Source organism: Nipponia nippon, unplaced genomic scaffold (assembly GCF_047370975.1).
Source record: "Nipponia nippon isolate SJK-2023a ecotype South Korea unplaced genomic scaffold, ASM4737097v1 scaffold_1, whole genome shotgun sequence".
In the NCBI taxonomy this organism is placed as follows: Eukaryota; Metazoa; Chordata; class Aves; order Pelecaniformes; family Threskiornithidae; genus Nipponia; species Nipponia nippon.
Window position 1 is genome coordinate 158613318 of NW_028262290.1, and position 21786 is coordinate 158635103.

Genomic DNA, 21786 nt, shown 5'->3' on the forward strand with positions numbered 1-21786 from the left:
GGGGCAGCCTGGCTTGCCTGCGGTTTGGTCTCACCAGAAGCGGGGAGGGTGGCTAGAAGCAGGATTAGGGACTGTTTTGTCAGGAACGGCTCCAGCAGAAATCCAGGGCGAGGGTATAGCTCCTGTTTTCTCTTTCCCCATCCTAGTCGCTGTCAGGGAGCAGTGGTGGGGCAGTGCCTGCTCCATGGACCAACCCCTGGAGCTGCACCCAGCCCTGCATGGTCCCATCCACCAAGCAGGCAGCCAGGGTTCAGCGTTGCAGAAGCTGTTGTTCCCACCACTGAAAGAGTTAGTTAGACAGAGGAACAACAGCAATGCACTGGGGGATCCAGAGAAAGGGCCCATCTGTCTTGCTTTTTAGGATGATTAGGGAAAGTATTTGACTTGGCCAGCATGGGAAATTACACGGCCGAGAGAATTGCAATGCTGAGGCTGGCTGCCTGGCAGCGGCATGGAGCAGGGGGAACAGAGAAAAGGCAGTGAACTGAAATTGTAGCCTCCCCTCCAGTGACCAGAATAAAATCCAGAGCTGGACACAGCCTGTGCACAGAAGTGAAATAAGTCTGCTGGTCCCCAAAATGCTGGACAGTCCCGTATGTTCAGCTCCTGGTGCGCCCTGATGTGGCCATGCCTCCCTGCCTGCAACAAGGGTCCCATCCCGCTGTTCCTGGGTGCGTGCCCTTCCCTCACACTGGGCTAAAATGCACCCGGCCGGTTTGCATCCTCATTTCTCTGTACAAGTGACTTAATTTTCTGTATTTACACCTTTTCCAGTCCATGAGTCATTAGCAAATATTGGACAGTTTGAACCTCATATTGATTTCTTCTTCACTTTTTCATGGAAGTGTTGAGTGTTGTCAAGTCAGATTCATTATTGTGAAGTGAATACTTTAAATCACCATCAGCAATGAACCATGCACTGCAATCAAAGAAAGACATCAATGTGATTTATTTTAATTATATTTATTTCCTGCAATTTTTTATTCATTGAGTCCTTTATCAGCTGTTCCACATTTTTGCCAAGGATCAATTTCAAGCTGTAAATCAGTAACAGTATTAGCCTTATACTTGGCTCTCCCAAATTGCCCTTTTAAAATACTGGGACAACTTCAGCTCCCTTCTGCAACTTCCTCACCACTTCAGTGTTACTGAAAATAATGATGATTTAAAGAGCTCTTTGGCCACCTCTTGAATTTGATGAATATGCCGGCAGCTTCGTGATGTTCAGCCGGGGTGTATCGCAGAGGGGGATGCAGATTTTGCCATGGATGTTTTACCCCACTGTTCCCACATGGAGCATTAATGATGCCCGTATCGTGTTCACCGTGACTCTGCTGGTCTCCCAGTTTGCTGCTATACCAATGCAGGTAAAATAAGGGATCCAAGAGTAAAAGATCGACGTGCCCCTTGCAAACAAAGCAGCTCAAATCACTACATTGCGAAAATCACTTTGGCACTTTGTCAGTCGTACCTTGCGGCAGCAATTGCTGGAACTAATAGTCATTAATTACCTTTGTCAGGTGAAATTTCCTTAATTGCCTGCAACTTTACTTCCAGGAAACTCCCACTTTCATCTGCCACTGCCAGTTTAAAGGCCATGTCTCCCAGTGGTAATTTTTAGGAAAAGTCCAGGCAAATTAACTGGGGGTGAAGTCATGCGTGGCCCACCTCTGTACAGGATCGGTATGTGTCCTGGAGTCACCTGCCTGACCTGCCTGCATCCAGAAGAACGGTCAGCGGCATGGGACTGGAGGAGGAAGGTGGTCAGCCAACCTGTCATGTAATCCAGGGGCATTCTTTTGTGACCTTTTCTTCTCCTTAAAAAATAAAGGAAACACGGTAGCAGACTGCCTGGAGAGCTGCTGCTCCTTGAACCTTGACAATATGTATTCAGCGTTGCGAGGAGACATTCAGCAGACAGCATTCAGCACGCGCTGTAGCTGCCCTAGCTATCAAGCTCCCATACAGATGTTCATTGAACTGTCAGAGCAACGAGAAGAAAATAAATTAATTGTAAGTGGAAGAAGGTTAGTTAAATCTTTTCTGAAAGTATTACATAGCCATTAGATTGCATAGGAAACTCAATAATAATGGGTAATAGTGTTCTTCCGAGGAATTAAATAGAAGCCAAATGTATAATGCTGCTCGGCATTCAAACCAGAGTGTTCCACCTTCCTGGTACATGATAAACATTTACTAATTAATCCTCACAAAGCCTTGGTGAGACAGATCTCTTCAGACCACTGATTCTGTTTTATAAATGGGAACAAGAAGGTACAAGATACAACCTTTGAAGCTGGGTCTGTGTATGTCTTCAAACATGATTTGGGTCTCTGGGAGCCCACTCAGCATCTGTGTTTGAATACTGAGAGGTTTGTAAAAAGCCTCGGAGCCAGGATCAGAAGTCAAGGTTTCTTTGTGCCCCTTCACTGTGCTCGGACCATCATGGCGTGTTTCGGTATGAGTCTTCAGCACTGTTTCCAGAACGCTGATATTTTTCCTGCATGATCATATTACATTGCAGGAACGGTATTTAGAGGAAAAGCCAATGGTCTTAAGTCTCAAGTAAGAGCAGTAGGAATTGGTCCATAACGTAGCTCCTAATTATGTTTAGATTCAAGGAACAAAACTTATCACCAAGTGGAAGCTGTTATTTGCAGAAGATCAGTATGGATGGTATGGGATGTGTGTTGTCAAATAAGTGTGGATGTAACTTACACCAGGATAGTGGACTATCCGTGACTATAGACAAATTAGAATTATTTAGTGCCATTTTAAGATTCTCTCCTGTCTCTCTGTCACCGTTTAAGGCATGAATAAACACAGGATATAATAAAAGAGAGCTTCATCCCAGCACCGAGCTGCAGCAAAAGTAGGGATCTTTCCCGTTGATTTCAGTTTCATTTTTGTCTGCTTACACATGATACTAATTTGAATTTGCACAACCTGTGCAAAGATCTCACACAACACAGACAGAGAATCTGCAATACTCATCAAAGAGCAAATAAAAATGGGGATGCACACAGCCCAGAATGAAACAGGGTTGTGTAGACATGATGTTATGTGTTAAAATGGTGGACTGAAGTCCAACTTCCTGGTTAATCCATGCTTTAGTGTTTAAAGTGTTGCCGTGGTGGCCTAACAAGTAGTCTCCTACTTTCAGGCACTACTAAGCTTAGCTGAAGTCTGGCTTGGGCAAGGAAGCATTTTTTCCAAATCATTTTTGGCTGGACAACCTTTGATACAACAAAAGTAGTAGAGTTCCCAAAAAGAACAACTCTGCATTGGTGATGGTCCATCCAGAGAAAGCAATGCAACCTTTATATGCTCAGTAAAAAAAGCAGCTCAAGAGTTTATTACAATTTTTTATACGTCAGAGGTATCACTAATACTTCAAAATATGTAACAAAGAAAGAAAATGCTCTTTATTAGCTGTAGAGAGATTGGTCCATGGTGAGTGCAGATCAGAGACTCTTTCAGAGGAGTTAGAAGATTACTCCCATCCCACCCACCTTCTCCTGAAATTACCTAACATTAAAACTATACTTTTACAAGACAAGACATGCTGGATAAAATTCTGATTTGCTTGAAGTCACTGAAAATTTGTCCATTGCTTTCAATGAGGGCAGGATTTTACCTAATATTTTTAACAGACTTTCATACAATAGTGTTGAAAAAGATCTCAAGGGCCATCCTATCGCTCCTCTTGCCGCAAGGCAGGATCAGCTACATCTACGTCAGTCCTGATGGATGTTTGTCCAACTGGTCCTGAAAGGGCTGCAACACTTGATAGCTCAGCTTCCATTTTCACCTGTCCCAAGATATGAAAAGAAAAAGGTCTTTTTTTTATGAGCTCTACGAGGATTTTTGACTGGTTTAAAGGACCAGTGACAATTCTAACATCCGATGTCTCATGATCTGCTAAGGATAGGAACTAATCCCATTCACCCGCAGGGAGCTTTCCTATGATTTATTGACATTTTTCCCTTTTATCTCTTCTTCTTGAGATATCTGACATGAAATCATGTCATTCTGATTCCCATCTTATCTTTTCCTCCACCATTTCAGTTCTGGTCTGATTTCAGTGGCTGCCCCGTAAGAACCAATAGTTAAAACTAGTGCTTTTCTTTATCTGAAGGCCCTGTCAGTCTTCCAGCGGTGCAGCATAAAGTGCATAATTTTAATTCTAGGAGCGAAATGCCAACTACTATAATTATGTTGGCAACGTGGAAAAGCAGGGAAGCAGCTGAGCAATAATGACCAGGCAGGACTGGAGCCTTAGCGGGGAAGAAGAGAAGGAGGGGTGGGGAAAAGGAGAAATATTTAAGTCTGGTCCTCGCAGCAGAGCATCTCTATGGTTTGGTGATGCTTCCAGAATGAAACATCACCCATCATCAACTGCCCTTTGCCTGCAATCCAGTGCTCACAGAAACAAAGTGGGGTCATTGCTTTGGTTTCAAGAAGACCTGAATCACAGTCAGAAATAGTAAAACACAGCTTCTCATTGACAGGCAATTTGAAATACACTCCTTGCATTCCCTGCAACTACAGGAAACCTGCCCCACAGCTGCTCAAAATACATTTATGGTTTAGAATGGGAAACACAGACACAAAGGTTAACATTTACAGCTGGTATTTCTGAAAGTAAAGGTCTGAGGCAGGTGCTCACACATAGCAGTGAGAGAACGAGAGGTGGATTTCCTGCGCATTCTCTCTCATTCCAGGGTACACCATGCATTAAGCTTTCACAATAAATAAATTTTTTTAAAACTTGCTACACGGAATCCAATAGCAAATAGCACAATTCATTGTTATAAAGCATGTGAGAAAAGGCTTTGTACTTGGAGTCTGCTCTTAACCCTTACTGAGGGTTTTATTCCCCAAATACAAACACTTAACAATCTCTACCGGCAAAAGACGAGACAAACAGCCTTTTCAAGCAAGCCATAAAATATCTAGTTTCATATATAATCACAAAATCTCCCGACATTAAAGGGTCCTAGCTTTGCACATGGGACAAAGTTGATTAATGCTGTGAGAGACTAGCAGTGGCCAAACCAGAGTTTCAAATGTGACTCTCTTTGCCAGAAGACTCCTCTGCACCATTACTGCCACCAAAGAGAACGTCACTAGGAAGGCGGGAGGAAAGCAGTGGGGCACTGGAGGAAGAATGCTGTGCTGCTGGCCAGAGAAACCCTCACATGCTGTTTGCAGGAAAAATAGCAACTGACTTAGAGGCTGGGATGGAGAGTCTGCGTAGGAACCAGGACCGGTGCTGGGACATACGACCCACCGGGATGCGTCTTTAGCATCGCCTTGGTATCTGTGGCTTTGAACTTCCTCAAGAGTTTGGTAGGATTCATCGAGAGCTGAAGTCAGCTTCCTGGGGCAGCGGGAAAGCTTTTTCTGCTCAGTGCTGTCTAAAGAATAGGTTCCTGAAGGCATTGTTGTAGTTTTTGTTGAAAGCGGTGTAGATGAGTGGATTAAAAAAGGAATTTGAATAACCTAGCCATAGAAAAATACTCTTCCAAATGGGTGGGATGTCGCACGAGCAGAGGGGGTTGATGAGCTCCGTGATGAAGAAGGGGATCCAGCAGAGCACAAAGACCCCGATAAGGATGCCCACCATGAGGGCAGCTTTCTTTTCCTTCTGCTCTCTCCACGTGTCTCCGTCCGTCTGGAAGGTAACAGTGGCATGACGGACAGTGAAGACCATCTGTGGCTGCTGGGCAGCTTCTTTTACCTGCCAAACACAAACACAAGTTGCACCATATGTGCCTCAGTCAGCTGATCCCACCCAGCAGGTACCCAACCAAACTATGCAACTGATGGCCAGAGCTCATGGGGAAACACGGGCCATCTACGTCATGCTCTAATGGAGGGGAGAGTGACTGTATGACCCTCTTCTGGGTGACAAAAACTGTTCTTAAGTGAAGCTAGAAACTAAAGAGAGTAGTAATATATAGGCACATGGAATTGCTCACACAGCATCGCAATAAGATTATTTTCCCATTTACAATCAGACGAGTAGAACAGGCACACACCCACATGCCGTGCACAAAAGTCTCCTTGCTTCCTCTGAACCCATTGAGTTTAAAAGTCCTTGGTAGGAGAGGCAAGAAAATGAGCATCCATTTCCTTCCTCCCCCCAAGAAGTCTTTACAGCGCACAGTCACCACGCCTGGAATGAACTGACACGGTGCAGCCACTATTAGGAAGGATTTACCAGGACGCTCTGCACGTGTGTCTTCTCCGTGGGTAAATTCACAACCTCCCCAAAGCCAGAGCTGCTTGCCAGGTTATCGGCCCCAGCGGAGACGGGATCCCATCCATTCACACCCCCACACACCTCCCCACAGGAGGAACGGTGACCCCTTACTCACGCTCGCGAGCACTGATTCAGCATTCCACGGGGGGATGTCTGTGAGTCACCGCACGCCCACGTGGAGCGCAGGCTCGCAATCTGGCCCAAAGTTGCTTTAGCTACACCTTGCGTGCTCACAGCTGGGGACTTGGAAGGAGTCAAAAGACTGGGCTTGCAAGCTGTGCAGTCAACTTTCCCTTGAAAGCCTTCAGGATTCACCGGGCTTTGGTGAGATGCTGTTTGCTTGCACGCTTTAGCTCTAAGTTTCCCCCACTGCTGCAAGGGTTTGGCTGCTACCAGCAGTTGACTAGAGCAAAATACAACCGAGCTGACCTACCTCCAGGGCTTCTGGTGTAATCGGGGTGATAGAGTTGCTCTTCCGAGATCCAATTCGAAACTTGGCAGCCTTGTAGATCTTCCAGTACACAAAGAGCACCACACAGAGGGGTAGGTAGAAGGCGCCAAAGGTGGAGAAGATGGTGTAGGAAGGCTCCTGGCTGACTTGGCATTCCTCACTGTCCTCTGAGTAAGTCTCTCCCCAGCCAAAGAGCAGTGGGGCCAAGGAGATGAAGGCAGAGAGCACCCAGGTGAGGGCAATCATGATGTTGGAGATGCGGCGCCGGATGCGGAGCGTGTACTCCAGGTGGCGGGTGATGGACCAGTAGCGGTCAAGGGCGATGGCTGTGACGTTCCAGATGCTGGCGGTGCAGCACAGCACGTCGAAAGAGATCCACACCTGGCAGAGCGACCGGCCCAGCTGCCACCGCCGCCCGGACAACTCGCGCACCAAGCTGAGGGGCATGACGAGGGCCGCCACCATCACGTCGGAGATGGCCATGGAGGCCACCAGGTTGTGGGGCACCCGGTGGAAAGTCCGCACCCGGAGGATGGTGGCCAGGACCAGCCCGTTCCAGAGGAACGTGGCCACCACCAGCATGGCCAACAGGGTGAGGACCAGCACGCTGAAGACGGAGAGGTGCGTCCGGCCGCTGTCCGGGCCGGCGGAGGACCCGCTCCGGTTGCCAGCATCCGGCGTCGTATCGGCGAAGCAGCTGAGGTTCAGCAGGTGCTCCATGCCAGGGGCTCCGGGGCACCCGGGCTCCTCGGGGCGAGGCAGCGGTGCCCGGCGCTGGGCACTCTCCGCGCCGGGGCGGGGGGGAAGCGCGGCCCTACCGCGGGCGCGGAGGGTCCCCAGCCGCCCCGAGCGGCACCGGGCGCGGCTGCTCCGCGCTGCCCGCCGCCGGGGTCTTCATCCCCGGGAGGAAGAGCCCTGCGTCAGCCGCCGGCTGACGGCAGCCCCCGGCCCGCCCCGGCGCGCCGGCCCCGCCGGCGGGAGGCGGTGGCTCCGCGGGCGCGGCGGGGTGCGCGGCTCCGGAGCTGGGCGGTGCTGGCTACGGCCGCGGCGGCGGAACCTGCGCGGAGGAGCGGCTGCCCCTGCGGAGGAGTCGGCGCCGGCGGCTGGCGGGGCTTGGGGCGGGCAGGTGAGTCCCCCCCGCCGAGCGCGGGTGCGGAGCGGGCAGCCTCTCGGCGGGGAGCCGGCCGGTGCTTAGTCATTTCAGTGCGCGGATCGCCCCTCGCAACCGGCGCCGCTCGGAGCGGGGCGAAGGCAGAGCCGGCAGCCGCTGCCCGCCGCCCCTTGCCCGCACCCTGCGGGCTGCAGCCCCCGGCTTTGTCTGCGCCGCTTCTTCTCGGGGTGGCTTCTCCCCCCGTGGGGCGGCTTCTCCCCCCGTGGGGCGTATTCCGTGTCGGGCGCAGAAAGTTAGCATCCCTGGGAAATTGCGCCTGGGCTCTTCTAAAAATGTGTCAGTGAGGTGCCACGGGAATCTTATAGCTCCCATATATGCTAGAGTCTGCGTCCAGCAGCCCCGTTAGGAATCCCGGTTATTCGGGTCGGGGGGGCATGTGGCAGGGGATTATTTCTTTGAGAACTTCTGCTCTGACATTTCCTAACTTATTAGCAATTGGCGGGCCTTTTATTAGAAATAATCTATCACTTGGCTATGGTTTTTAATCGTTAAATTAATAACATTTCATTAAACATTAGGGAAATGTTTGAACATTTTACCTGTTTTTTATCACGGTGCTTGCGATGAGAAGTGGGATTCTGGGCCTCGTAGCAGAAGGCAGGATTCAAACCCACTGAGCAGGTTTCCCCGTGCAGTGGCTCCATGCAGGGACGCCAGCCAGCTCCAGCCTGCAAGCCTTGGACGGCGTTCAGGCAGGGCTGTGCTGGCGCTGGCACCCGGCTTCTCCGGACGGTCCCGGCGTAACGGGCCCAAAGAGCTTTCGGGTAGGAGCTGGCACATGATGTGAGAAGCTGGCAAGCACTAAGATGGGGCTCGCTGTCTGCATCCCGGGGGGGGAGAAGGAAGGAAGGGCATCAGTGTTGAGAATGGGTGACAATGACACTTGCTGGTGAACTGCACTTTCAGAGAGTTCGGGGAGAAAACACAGACGAAAGAGGTGTTGGGGGGAGTACCCGATGCACACTGGGCTCACGGTATACGGAGGGTAAAACCAAATGGGTGCTTTCTCCTGTCTTTTCTGAATCTCTCTGGACTTTTTAATGAAAAACAGCCAAGTAACAATACCAAGGGCTAAAGAAACAAGATGTTTTCTAGTGCTGCTACTTGTTTCTCCATGCTACCATGTGAAACACAAGGCAGCGTATACAAAACAGGTCCAGGACCACATCCAAAACAGGCCCAGGACCTTGTTTTGGTGGGACGGGAATTTCCCCATATGGACTCATGCCGTGCTGTGATATTCAACCTCAGAGCCAGAGAACAGGACCTGGCCTATTGTAGTTACTATAACAGATGTAGTCTTAGAGACTATAACATAATTTTGGAAATATACTGCCATCTTTTTTGGGGAGAGATGATTACTTTATCTTTTATATACATGAATATTGACAATTTTGGAATGGGTAGGTTTTTTATTTACAACTCACAGGACAAATGGGGTTTGCAGGCTTTCATAAAGCCTCCTGATTTAAAATTCCTGGTTTGCAAGGTGCCAAACATCCTTGACTGTCATTCAATTGATCAAAACACTTAGCAACTGCTAGGACTGAGAGCTTTTTGTTGCGTGGGCCCTTCCCAGAGAAGCCTATGAAGCCCAGAATTAACAGAATCAATGACAAATTATGGAATATGTGCTCCTGAAAAGATATTATTTTTTGCTTCAGGAACAAATAGACAAAAATTACATTTAAAGGGAAATGGAAATAAAAGGTATTAAATCTGAAGAAGTAAAACTAGATTATGTTCTAATGAAAAATTATGAATATTTTCATTATCTTACTTACTGGACTTTTACAATTAGCAGATTGTGGAGTTGAATGGGTCAGTTGAGTACTAATTGGAAATAGAAAATGTAGACAAATACGTATATATATATATAGCATATATGGAAATGCAAAGGTCTGCACCTGGGATGGAAGAACACTGTACAACAGTCCAGGCTGGGGACTGACTGGGGAGACAGCATTTTGCAGAAGAGGACCTGGGTGGCCTCTCAGGCAAGAAGCTGCAGTCTGCAACATGCCATTGCATGTCCTGGAACACCCCGGCCTACATGAGCAAGGGTCAAGGGATGTAACTACTTCCCTCTATCCAACAAACCTTGGAATTTTATGTCCCATTTGGGTTTCCTCAGTACAAGACACTGACATAGTGGGGGAAGTCCAGTGGAAGGTCATCAAGATGATGAGCGTACTGGTATATGATGTATAAAGAGAGGGAGAACTGAGCTTATAAATCTTAAAAAGAGGTTAAGGGGGAAAATCTTACTGCTGTCTCCAGCTACCTGAGGGGAGGGTGTAGAGAGGGTGGAGGCAAACTCTTCTTAGAGGTGCAGAGCACTAGGACAAGATGCAATGAATGCACGTCACAACATCAGGTATTCCAGTTAGAAATTAGGAAATAAATATTCACCTGGAGAGTGGTCAAACACTGAAATGGGTCCAGAGAGGCTGTGAAATCTCCATCCTTGGTGATGTTCAATATTCAACTGGACAGCACTGTGAGGGACCTGATCTAACTTTGAAGTTGGCCCTTCTTTAATAGGGTTGGACTAGGTGATCTCCGGAGGTCCCTTCCAACCTAGATCATTCCACGATTCTGATTCTGCAATCTTTAAGCACGTCGGCTGAATGCACCAGATTCTGGAGGTGACTGAATGTTGTTATTTTTAAGGACAAAATGCTGTTTACTTTACACAGATTAGTAAGCCCATTGATTTCCTCAGAACTGTTGATACTTATAGAGTGAGTGGAAGGCTAGATCTGTAGCGAGTGGATAATGTTTGTGGAATGATCACATCTATGAAAGTCTCTGAGAAAAGGATCTACACGACAAAGTCAGGGTTATCTCACATCCTCATTGATGGAGCCAGAGGAATTAAAAGTGTCAGGACTTCCATAGATTTAGCAGGGTTCCCTCCAGTAGAGACATTAAATGCTGCTTGCTGCTAAATACCATTTACTGGAGGTACCTTCCAATTCAAAATATGTAGCTGATGGTTGGAGGTTAGGAGGGAATTCCCAACATAATCAGTGCCACTGCCTACGTGCACATCCGAGTAGTATCTGCTCTTGGGGACAAGGTGAATGGACTTATATTGTCAATCTGCATGCAGATCTTCTGAACCTCTGCACTTAGAACTGGCAGAAAAGGGAGAGGAGATGGCTCAGGAGGTGTTTTTGCTGAGCATACTTAATGAATACATGAGAATGTCAGTCTACAGGGTAGCTGCTAGGCTAAACAAGGATTAAAGGAACAGGTTTACTCGCTGTATATATACACCAACACTGAGAGCTCTGCTCAGTTGCCAGCCAGACTGCTCAGTACGTGTGCATCCTGTCAAGGCAATTTCTGAAACTCAGGTAATCATTACTTAAACTCCATTTAACATTCATCAGCTCCAGCTCACACTTTTTACATCCAGACATGCTTTTTGAAGACACTTGCATACCACCCACTCCTCTCCTATAACAACAAAATGTTCAAATACGAACAGTTAAAATGCACAGACTGTGAGGTTGCTCTCACACCCTCAGAGCCCATCTACACTTCTGAGTCTCACTCGAGTCTTCCAAAACCAAGGTGTTCAGAGATGGCCGATATCAGCACTGTGATGGACTCTCATGATGCCCTGCCTCTGGCTCAAGTGTCCCATGGTGTCAGGACTGTAGTTTTGGGAGCGGAGAGGGGGAATGCTGAACCAGAGCGCTTCATGGACACACGCCAGCTTTTTTGAAACTCATCTCTTTGTGTAATTCATCCCATAAAAGCTGTCTCAGGTGCAGGGTAGTAGCTCTAGTTGGGAGGAAGACTGAGTGATTCCCTCCCTCTCCAGTGGTCCGTCAGAGCATGTACTTGGGGCATAAGCAACCAAGGTTCAAAGCATCCCAGCTCAGGCTACGGGCTTGAATCACGATGCCTCATATCCCATGTAAGCATTTTAATTGCCAAGTGGCTGGCTACTCTGGGTAGCTATCTCCCAGGTTTCTTATGCTGAAGCTATGATCACGTATGTACTGGAGCATGGTCTTACCCGAGGTTTTCTAACATCCCAGTCAAGTGCCACAGCAACGGAAAGATGGAGTCAGCCTTTCTCTCCCAGTAACATCTAATTACTTACTGCAAAGTGGAGCAATTCCTATTGACTGAGAAGCAGAAATTAATCCTGCTGTGTGTTAGTAGGACACTCAGCAGGACTGTGGGAGTATGTCGGAGCAGGAACAAGGAGGACCCGAGTGCCCCACGTCCCCAGAGTGCCCCAGTGACTGACCTGTTTGACAAACTGGGTTCTGTTGCTCCAGATGCTTATGAGGAACTTCGAAAAGTCTCTCTGTCCTGGGGCAGAAATGAAAACAACGAGTGGAAATCCTGTTGTCTTTTTATTTGTATGGCTGGAAAACTATTCCTCATCCAGCCTCTAATGGCAGGTCTCATTTGGTTTAGGGCATGCAAGCTTTCCTTTAGCAATTGTCACAAATTGTATAACTTCAGTGACATAACTAAAAGATTGTTTAATTCTGCAATAGGAACAAAGCAGAACAAGAACAAAAGCTGTTCAACAGAGCAGCCTCTTTGTGTATCCATCTTGCCTAGAGCATATTCGTATATGTAAACTCCGTGGTACGTGTCTCAGTCCTTGTGTCTCTTGGATTTGGCCACAACCTATTACACAGCCAGCCTAAAGGGAGGCTGGACTCCGGTACCTTGCATTGCTGTGTACGTCTCAGTAAATGGACTGCCAGGAGTGTTTATCTGTCTTCTGCCCAACGTGAATTAACTCCTGCTGCAATTAAACCCTTTGTTCTTGCATAGCAAAAAACATGTTCATGGCCAAAGGACCAGATGGAACGTAACTTTGTAAAGTCTTACAGGCAACTCCCGCATCATTCACTGCCACAGTTAAAGTTGCACTCTGTGTAAATAAATGAAATGTAAATAATTTTATCACTTCTTTCATGCCTTAAGGGACAACATTAATCAGCTGTGTAATTTCAGGGGAGTCAGCAGAGTTATGCTAGGTGTCATGTTGGCTTTTAGTCAAAGGTGCTTTGCAGTGAGTAGTTATGACAGTAATGCAATAACTTGGAGCCTGCCTCAGGGGGTACTGCCCTCACAAGGCATCCACAGTTTTCATTTATTACTCCGGTGACAGCAAATACTTAACACATGTATGCGCTAGCACCTGTGATCTTCTTTACCTGTGGTCAGTCCCTGAGAAGTAAACCTTTCTCTGGACTCTGATGGACTTGGTCTTTGCAGGTTGCTTACAAATCACAATAGAAAATTATCCATATTTCTGATTTAAAAAAAAAAAAAAAGTTTAAAAATATCAAAATATATTATGCTTCTGGGAGTACACGGTATCCTGCAGTTCTGTCAATCATCCGGAATAGCAGGCCTATAGAAAAATAATAAGAAACTGTGTGTAGGAAGACTAGGTAACTCTAACTTACTTAATATATGAGCTTTGGCAATCAAAGCTGCCAATGCAAACTATCAGGACTCTGCCAGGGAGACAGATGGCACGATGACAGCAAATGGATGGGTCTCTAAAACTCAATTATCATTTCAGTTCAGACCCTTTTTCCGTATGCCAAGTTGTGGAAGAGATTTGTTTATCTTGAGCTTTACGCATTTTGGCAGATAATTTGCATAGGTGTGAAGCTATAGGGAAGTCTGTGATAGTGTTAGGCTGAACACGTTTTTTTTCTGTTGTGTGTTGTTTTCCAGATTACCTTTCTGCTTCCTTGCAGGTGGTAGGTTTCTGAACCTTTATTTACATAAATCCATCCGTAGTCTGGAAATGTTCTTTCAGAACTCCAGAGGAAAAACATTTTAAGATCCATTTACCATAATAAGGAGAGAAATCACTCTAAACAGTTTCCCGGGCCAGCGGTTCTTCAACTTTTTTTCTTATACCTCCTTCCATCCCCATTCTGCTCCCTTTGGCTCCTTGGCAGCGTGTTCCCATGCCCACGTCTGCCTTGGCTGGAGTACCTTATCCCCAAGCCACCGTTAACTGTAGCATTCAAGACTGGTTTTCTAATTGTAACAAATTGGCAGGATGTGCAAAAATGAAACCACCGATGCCCGTCATCAAATGATGTCTTCAGTGGGAGATTCTTTTCTCTTCTTCCACCACAATAGCCTGATTTCTTTATATGCTGTTGGTTGCTGCCTTCTTCCCCGGAGATTTCTGAAGAGCCACAGCCACATCTCTACCTGCCAAAGGAAGCACTGGCATAGTTGTGCGGCTTTCTCAGCTTGGGCATCGCTGATGAGCATCTCAGATTCATGTTCGCATGCTGCTTCCTTCCAGCTGTGGAATATTCTCCTCCCCCTGATTACTCGGCGTACCCGTACGTTTCCCTGCCCCTGCCTGCCCAGGTCACGCAGATCAGCAAAACTGCTGTTAATTTAAGTAAAATAAATTCCCAGTATTTTTAAGCCATGCAACATGGCAGATCATTAGAGAAAATGGGAAAGCTGTGGAATTTTACTTATTTATATTTCATATCCATGTTGCTATTTAAGCGAGTGAGAGGCTCATACAAACAAGAGAAATTACTTACAAGTTAGAAAAAGTCAAATGGTAGGATATGACCACACGCTTTCTTTCTGCAACTAAAATGAGTCTGCTCCCATGTCTGTGCAAGAAAAGTGTTTGCAGACATCTCCTGTAGGCTGACAAAAAGCTTGTCTCTTGATCACAGGCAAGACAGCAAACTTTTCCATCTATTTGAACTGGGACAGCAGTTTTTAAAGGACCCCAAACACCATTTCTCTCATAGAATTCGGCAGTATCATGTTACAAATATTTTATTTTGGTCCCTTCTACCACAGCAGGCAGTGACTTCTTGCTACAGCTATAAAATTCTCTGAACCCATGGAATCAAAGCGGTTGTATAAGTACGTCTAAATGTGTCGCTACTTTTCACAAGGGTTTTTATTAGTAGCATCATTATTTTTGACAACCAGTATTCACTGATTGACAGCAAAATGTTGCCAGACCTTTCTTAATTGTCTAACAATGCATTTTATTATAAAATAGCTGATTTTTTTTCTGTCTGCTGGTCTGTGAGTCAAGGCCGGCAGACTGTAACTCAGAGGTGGTGGCCCAGTGGTTTGTGAGCCGCAGCAGCTCGCCAGCGGTTCAGGTTCAGCTCCCACGCTGGGGACGTGACGTGTGACGGTGGGAATATGCTCGTGCAAGAGCTGCTGGTGGGAAAACCACTGCAGCAAGAGTGCCTGAGGCCAGCATCTCTGAGTTACCCTGGGGTACAGCTGTGTGCCCATCCATGCCCTGTCCCACAGTGAAGCCACCAGACTTGGAGGGAGCTGCTGGCATCTGCCAGCAGTGAGTTTCTCCTTCCTTTTCGGAGCCCTCCCTTCCACCTTTCTTCAGGTGCCTCCAGGTAGATGCAATGTGTCTTGTAATTCTTGTCCCTGTGAAGATTTTAGTATGTGGCCTGAAAGGCAAGGGACCTGGCTGGCCTTGTTAAGCTGGTGGCTTCTCTAAGTCCATTTTCCATACGTCCTTTTTCTACCTGTAAGTACCACAGATCCTCTTCTGTGGTTACTTTCTACATTCAGGTTTTGACTGTACCACAGTGGGTCTGAACTCAGATGCTAAAGGAACCAAAAAGGTGACCTGCCTATCAGAATTTCAGTGTAAATGTAGTAAAAATCTTCCATTTTGATACCACTGAATTATTCAGGGTCTCATATGAGCATAGTTCATGGGGTCTCTTCATTAAAGAAGGTGGTGTCCATCTGCACAGAAGATGGCTCATGTATTATTACTTTAAAAGCTGAATCTTGTTTTGGAAACAAGGAAGTTGCTATGTTTTTTAAAAGGACTCCTCATCTGACCTGATACATCTTCAGAGCTTTCTGGGCAGACTGTCAGTGTCCTTCCTCCTCCACACATTTCACCATCTTCACTGTGTGCTAATGCCTCTCCTTTCTTCTACGCTTTATTGAGCACTAGAATAGTTAACATGGTCAGCTTTTACAACATCACCACTAGCAACTGACTTGGCAGTAGGGTTATAAATGCAATTTTATAACTGCGACCAATAATTCAATAGAAAAATGAGAAAAAAACACTTAACATTTTTGTGTTTTAAAGCCTTTCATCCAGCATTCACACATACAACAGCTCCTGTCCCTTAGCTTTGACTCCTAGCGCTATTCTCAGTCTTGCCGAGCTGCCCACACCCACATGTACTCCCCATCCCTCCTGTTTTGGTCGCACTCCAGCCAGGCTGGCTGCTGGTGCTCTATCCTTCTCCTGCCATCATCCCTTCTGCAGCACGGCCACACCTCGATGGGAGTCTGAAAGTGGAGTCCAGGGCTTGATACATTGTGAGGAAGAGGCACAAAGACAAATGGTCTCTGCGACAGTGCACGTTCTCCGTCTCAAGAAGGTTTTCTTGCAGCTTTTCTGTTTTTATGACAGCTGTGACTGTAAGGAACCATAAATCCCGATGTCCTTGTTCCAGATAATCCCTCCTGCCCAGTGAGAGGCATGCCCCATTAAACACCGCATTACAGCCTCAGATTAATGACAAGTGTTACAAAAGAGCACCATGGGTCGTGGAGAACCACAGGGGGTTCATAGGGTGCATCTTGCAAACAATTACTGGTAAACACCTAGCTGGACTCTTACACGGGTGAGGTTTAGTGCAAGGGCTGGGGTTGTGTAAACAGAGTTAGCCATCAATATGCCTAGCATTTATTATAAAAATTTATGGCAGCTGCTTTCTGTGAGCATCAGTGAAATATATGAGGAAATAGATTCTCTTAAGCAATCTATGGCTCTGGGTTCATCTCTTCCATTCATTTCAAGGAGATTTATTATTTTAAAATGTAATAAGATTTTTTTATAAAACTGAAATGTCTAAAATGTAGATATCTAAATCGTCTGGACTGCTTAGTAAATCTCAAAAAGACATCCCTATCTGAATCAAGCTTTCTTTTCTTTATCTGAATAATAATACTCCCATAGTAGCTTTTATATCCTTTATCCTTGAGAGTGAAGAGAGACATGGGTGAGCTTTTGCTGTACAAAAGCAAGACCAAACAGTCTCCAAGGTATGTTCAATAAGCAATCAGGTCAGTCTATTATGAGAAATTACCCTCTGCAAATTGAGATACAGTAAATGATGACATATATGCTTCTGTTCTTGTCGGCTGAATGTAAAGACAGTTAGATTTACCTCCCCGCATTGCTCTCTTCCTTCCCTTGCCCCGAGCCAGAACAGGAGTATGCACACAAAAGCAGTGAGGGGATGTAACTTTTTGATATTTACCAAGTGGATTATTTATGAATGTGTGAGTTGCCTCCCGGCATGCAGGAGAGCCACGTGGTAGCTCGGCTCTGCTGGGGAGGGCGGATCTGCGTGTACCCTGTGATGGACCTAAATATTTGCATTGATTAGATCCCAGTTTGGTGCTTGTATCATTTAATTGTTAAGAGCCCTGTATGAATCATAAATTATAAGCATGTACATATATAGCATAAAATGTGTAGAGCACTATGGCTAGATGGTGTATATGTTAGCCATTGGAACATGCCCAGTGGGTCATTTTTTACATGGACTTATTTCAGGAACGCATCCTCATTCACGACTGTGTTTAATTTCAAGTATGTGCTTTAGTCTTATCAAAATGAGCAGGGTTTGAGGATATGCTTAAAGCTAAGAATGTGATTTGGGAGCATCCCTGACTCAGAGACAGAGCTTGGGAAAATTGTTACAAAACACAGGAGGCAAAAAGCTTAGACTGTAAAGAAATGTAACTATGGAAATGTCCCTTCCCTTTTAAGAAAAAAGAACAGAAATGTATCCAATTCTCTGAGTGCAAGCAACATGAAGGAAAACACTATACTACACATTTAGAATGAGTTAAATCAATTGACAGCTATCCAGCCACAGAAAAAATAATGTAATTGTAACTGCGAGCAGCGAAATGGTTCTGCCTAATAGTTAAACATCAGTAAGCACCGCTGTGTCTAATAAAATGCAGATCTCATTATCTGTTTGTTATGTGCACCGTGAGATAACTGTTCGAGTTGAAAAGTATAAAAATTTGATTTAATTCACTGACATTTTGGATACAAGAGCGTCAGGTTGGTCTTGTAACAAATAGCTGCTTGGGGCACACGGAAAGGAGTGTAATTGAAGATAAGGCTCTAGCAAGATGAGTAGAAAATGTAATAGAGTTCGAGGATACATTAAACAAATGTATCCTGGCCTTCACACTGTAATCACCTACGTGTGCCATAAGGCAAACAGCAAATGTAATTGACACCCTGGAGGAAGATCATTACAGCTTTGGTGCTTGCTGCCTCGTGCTACAATTTCTTCCATTTGCAACACTGAGAATTCAGACTTGGCAAGTCCTGGAACCCTGAGGCTGCTCTAATTTATATAGGGAACTCACCAAGCTCTAAATAAACTCAGAGAAATTTTTGGTGGCTTCTTTGAAGGTTAAACCTGTATCTGCGAGTGTCTACCGCAGTGTCCTAGATTAAAAATGACCAACATTGCCATGAATATAGCAGAAGCCTCAGTGACGAAGGAGGGGGACAGTCCTTTAAGCACATTTGAGAGCTAACAAGTTCAGGCTCTAGTATACCAAAACCAAAAGAGGCAGCTTCTTTGTAGTCTGGTGTACCGGAGAGGTTCAATGCGGTCATGTTTTCTTGCGTGTGGTACGGCAGTTGTCTCTTTTCCCCAATTCCTGGGCAGTTTCAACCATATCTGACCGGGCTGTAGAGGCATCAGTGATATGGTAGGGTGAGTGAAGAGGAAGGCACTGAAGGAGCCACATTGTGAACTTAAACCTTATTTGGCCTCAGCCAAAATTAGAGGAATTAGACCTTGAGACATAAATTGATTGTAGGCTTTCTTGGTTCAGAGAACTATTTGTTCATATTGAGCGAGCTTGAGCATATCACAGGGCGTATCTTTTAAGTAACCAGAACACTGAGGGGCTTATAGAGCCTTTATTTCCCTGAAAGCCTCCTGGAAGCAAAGAAAGAGGGTTAGAGCCAGGACTGGCCTGAAGCAGTATGCCGGCATTCGTCCTGAGCTTAGCTCTAATGAGAGAAGTCTTGATAGTGAGACCTGTTTCTTTGAATCCCAACGCCTGGTTAGTACTGAGTAGTTGAGATCATTAAAACAGACTTACTCTACGTACCCAATCAATAATTCTCATTTTTTTTGCATTGAAGAGTGGCAGACAATTAGGGACTTAAGTAACAAATGTGTTACTTCATAATGTTTTCTGCTTGGCATACTAAAGAGGCAGAGAGTTCTAGATATCAATCTCTAATTAATTAAGCTGTCTCCAAGGTCATGTTAAAATCATTGATCAACTAAGAGCAGCAGTGGATTCTTCATCTCTTGATGTCTTCAGATCAAGATTCACTATCTTTCAGCAAGTTCCACTTTGACTAACCAGTCACTCAAGATACACAGCTCAGAGCAAGAGTATTTTGGATGAAATTTAAGGGCAAATTATAAGAAAGGCTGACCAGAAGACCTACTGGTTTCTTCTGGCCTCAAGGCTGTTACCAGAATGCTGTCAGAACATATTTTTCAAGAATGTTGGTTTAAGTTCTTTGTTTCATTTGAAAATATGTGAGAAATAGAAATCAGGTTCCTTCCACAGAAAAAGAAAGTGGTAGTCCAACACGGCAACGATAACTACGCGTCTGCATAGTACAGTAACATCCATGTGTAAGTACTGGGAGCCTCCCAAAGCTGCAGCCACAGACGTGTGACAAATGCAATCAGCTTCTCTGTTGGTACCATATCCTAGGCAGGCCAGTATGTATACCTCCATGTCTCTGTTTAAGGATGTACAGCCTACCCTGAAAATGCTGCTCTGAGCTTCAGCATTTGGAAGGCCATAAAGCAGGAATGTGCTCCCAGACTGGGGCTGTTTTTAGAGAAAAACAATGGAGAGATTAATTCTGCTCCCTGTGCTCCATGTGAAAGGTTAATTTAAGTGACCGTCTGGCCTTGCACTCTGTAAATGGGAGGAACTGCTCCAAAGATGATGGAGTTACTGTGTATTTACATCAGCCAGGGAAAGTTTCCTGGCAGAAATATTTTTTATTGGTTTTAGCACTAAGACCCCGTGGCTACATATGAATTTCTCTGGTGGCACAGGCAGTCAGACAGGCTTGTGTAGCTGCTGCCCTCCGTCTCCCACTCCGTGAACCCTGAGCCACTGCCCGCACCGACCCAGGACTGGCTTAACTGAGTCAGGAAAATGACCTGCGGAAAACCCAACCATTTTTAATAGGCTGCTCTCAGCAAGATCAGCATGGGTCACCCCCGAGGCACTGCAACTTTCATGTGAGCATAGCACTGAGAAAAGTGCAGAGGCAGAAATGAGCGACCAGAACCAGCGGAGATTTTGGGGTGGTTTAAGTCAGCTCAAGTGAGACTGCAGGTTGGAGGATCTAAGTTAGCAGCAGACAACTCCTCCCATCTCAGCAGCATGGCCCTCTCCTTCGTGCTGCTTCAGGCCTTCCATAAATCCAGGCTCAAGCAACTAGACCAGATGATTAGCTTTCAGTGAGTTTGGCTCCATGTTGGTCAGATAACAGCCACAACCTGTTGGAGAGAATCAACAGAAGCATGGGAAAAAACTACCAAGCAACCAACCAGGCTGCCACGGAAAGGAGGGAGGAAACCCGCTCCTCTTAGCCGCAGCAGCGGGCCAGCAGAATAGCACAGCTGGGATGTGATGCCACATCCTCAGGCAAGTGTCTTCTGTCCATTCCTCTTTCCGGATGAGTAAAACAAACATTTAACTTTCTGGACAACATACAGAAAGAGAGCGATGGGTTGTAAAGGTTTTGTCAGCACAAATTTAGGGTTTTTACTCTACTCGTAAACACAAAGCCACAGATGAATAACGGAGATCATCTCAGAGAAGTACCCAGGCTCACTCCTCACGCTGTTCTGTAACATGCTCTGGAATGCCACCAACTTCAGTTGCTGTTTTCTGCATTTATGCATTAATAATGTAAAAATAAATACAAGCGTTAGCATCCTTTGAATCACATAATAAAGATTTGACACAAATAATGCCAAGTTTGTTCCTTTCTAGAAAAACTCATTTTAGTAACTCCAGGTTTCATTAACTTTTTTTCAAGCCTGCATGAATGAAAGCCCAGGCTTAAAGGAAAATTTCCATTCTCCATTGTTTGGCTGATACTAATTTACCCAAAAGGAAAACCTGTAAATGAAGGAAATCTTGACAAGCTACAAAGAAGGGCTACAGGGATAATTACCCACCATGTTTCACAAACATTTTTTCTCAAACTCAGAAAATATACAGAAGTTGGTAGGTACCTTAGTAGGAGCAGAAACAAAGACTTCTCCTGACGTGCAAAGAATGGAGCCTATAAATTATAGTATCACATTTTATTTGTGGCAAATTATTTGTTCTTGCCCAGAGCACTGGGAGGACTTGCATTCTTCTTTCCTGGTACATTACAATAAGGTCCAGAACTCATTAAGAAAGTATTATAATGTTTTTTATATATATATATATATATATATTTATATATATAAAAGTATGTAGGTATGTATGTAGAAAATTTATATAGAGAGGGTTATTGGTAGTCTGAGGGAAAGATAGAAAGAAAGAATCAGCCTCATTTACAAAACAGAAGATTTAGATCAGATATTAGGGAAAACTTTCTAACCATAAGGAATGTTTACAACACTAGAACAAGGCATCGGGAAGGTTGTGTAGATGTTATCACTGGAGGTTTTAAAGGAGAGGGATTAACTAGGGTTCCTCCTGCTCTCCCTCAGCCATGCTGGCAGCTCCTTTCAGCTGCATGTGTGGAGATGCTGCAGTTTTGAA

General features: G+C 45.5%; 1 protein-coding gene across 1 annotated transcript; it reads right to left on the minus strand.

Annotated features, from left to right (window-relative positions):
• Positions 1–5410: 5410 nt before the first annotated feature.
• HTR5A (5-hydroxytryptamine receptor 5A) lies at positions 5411–7439 on the minus strand. The gene is made up of 2 exons (XM_087763363.1): positions 6702–7439; positions 5411–5743 (listed from the first exon to the last, which is right to left on the minus strand). The coding sequence occupies exons 1-2, from the start codon at positions 7437–7439 to the stop codon at positions 5411–5413; spliced, it is 1071 nt and encodes a 356-aa protein (XP_087619489.1).
• Positions 7440–21786: the final 14347 nt, after the last annotated feature.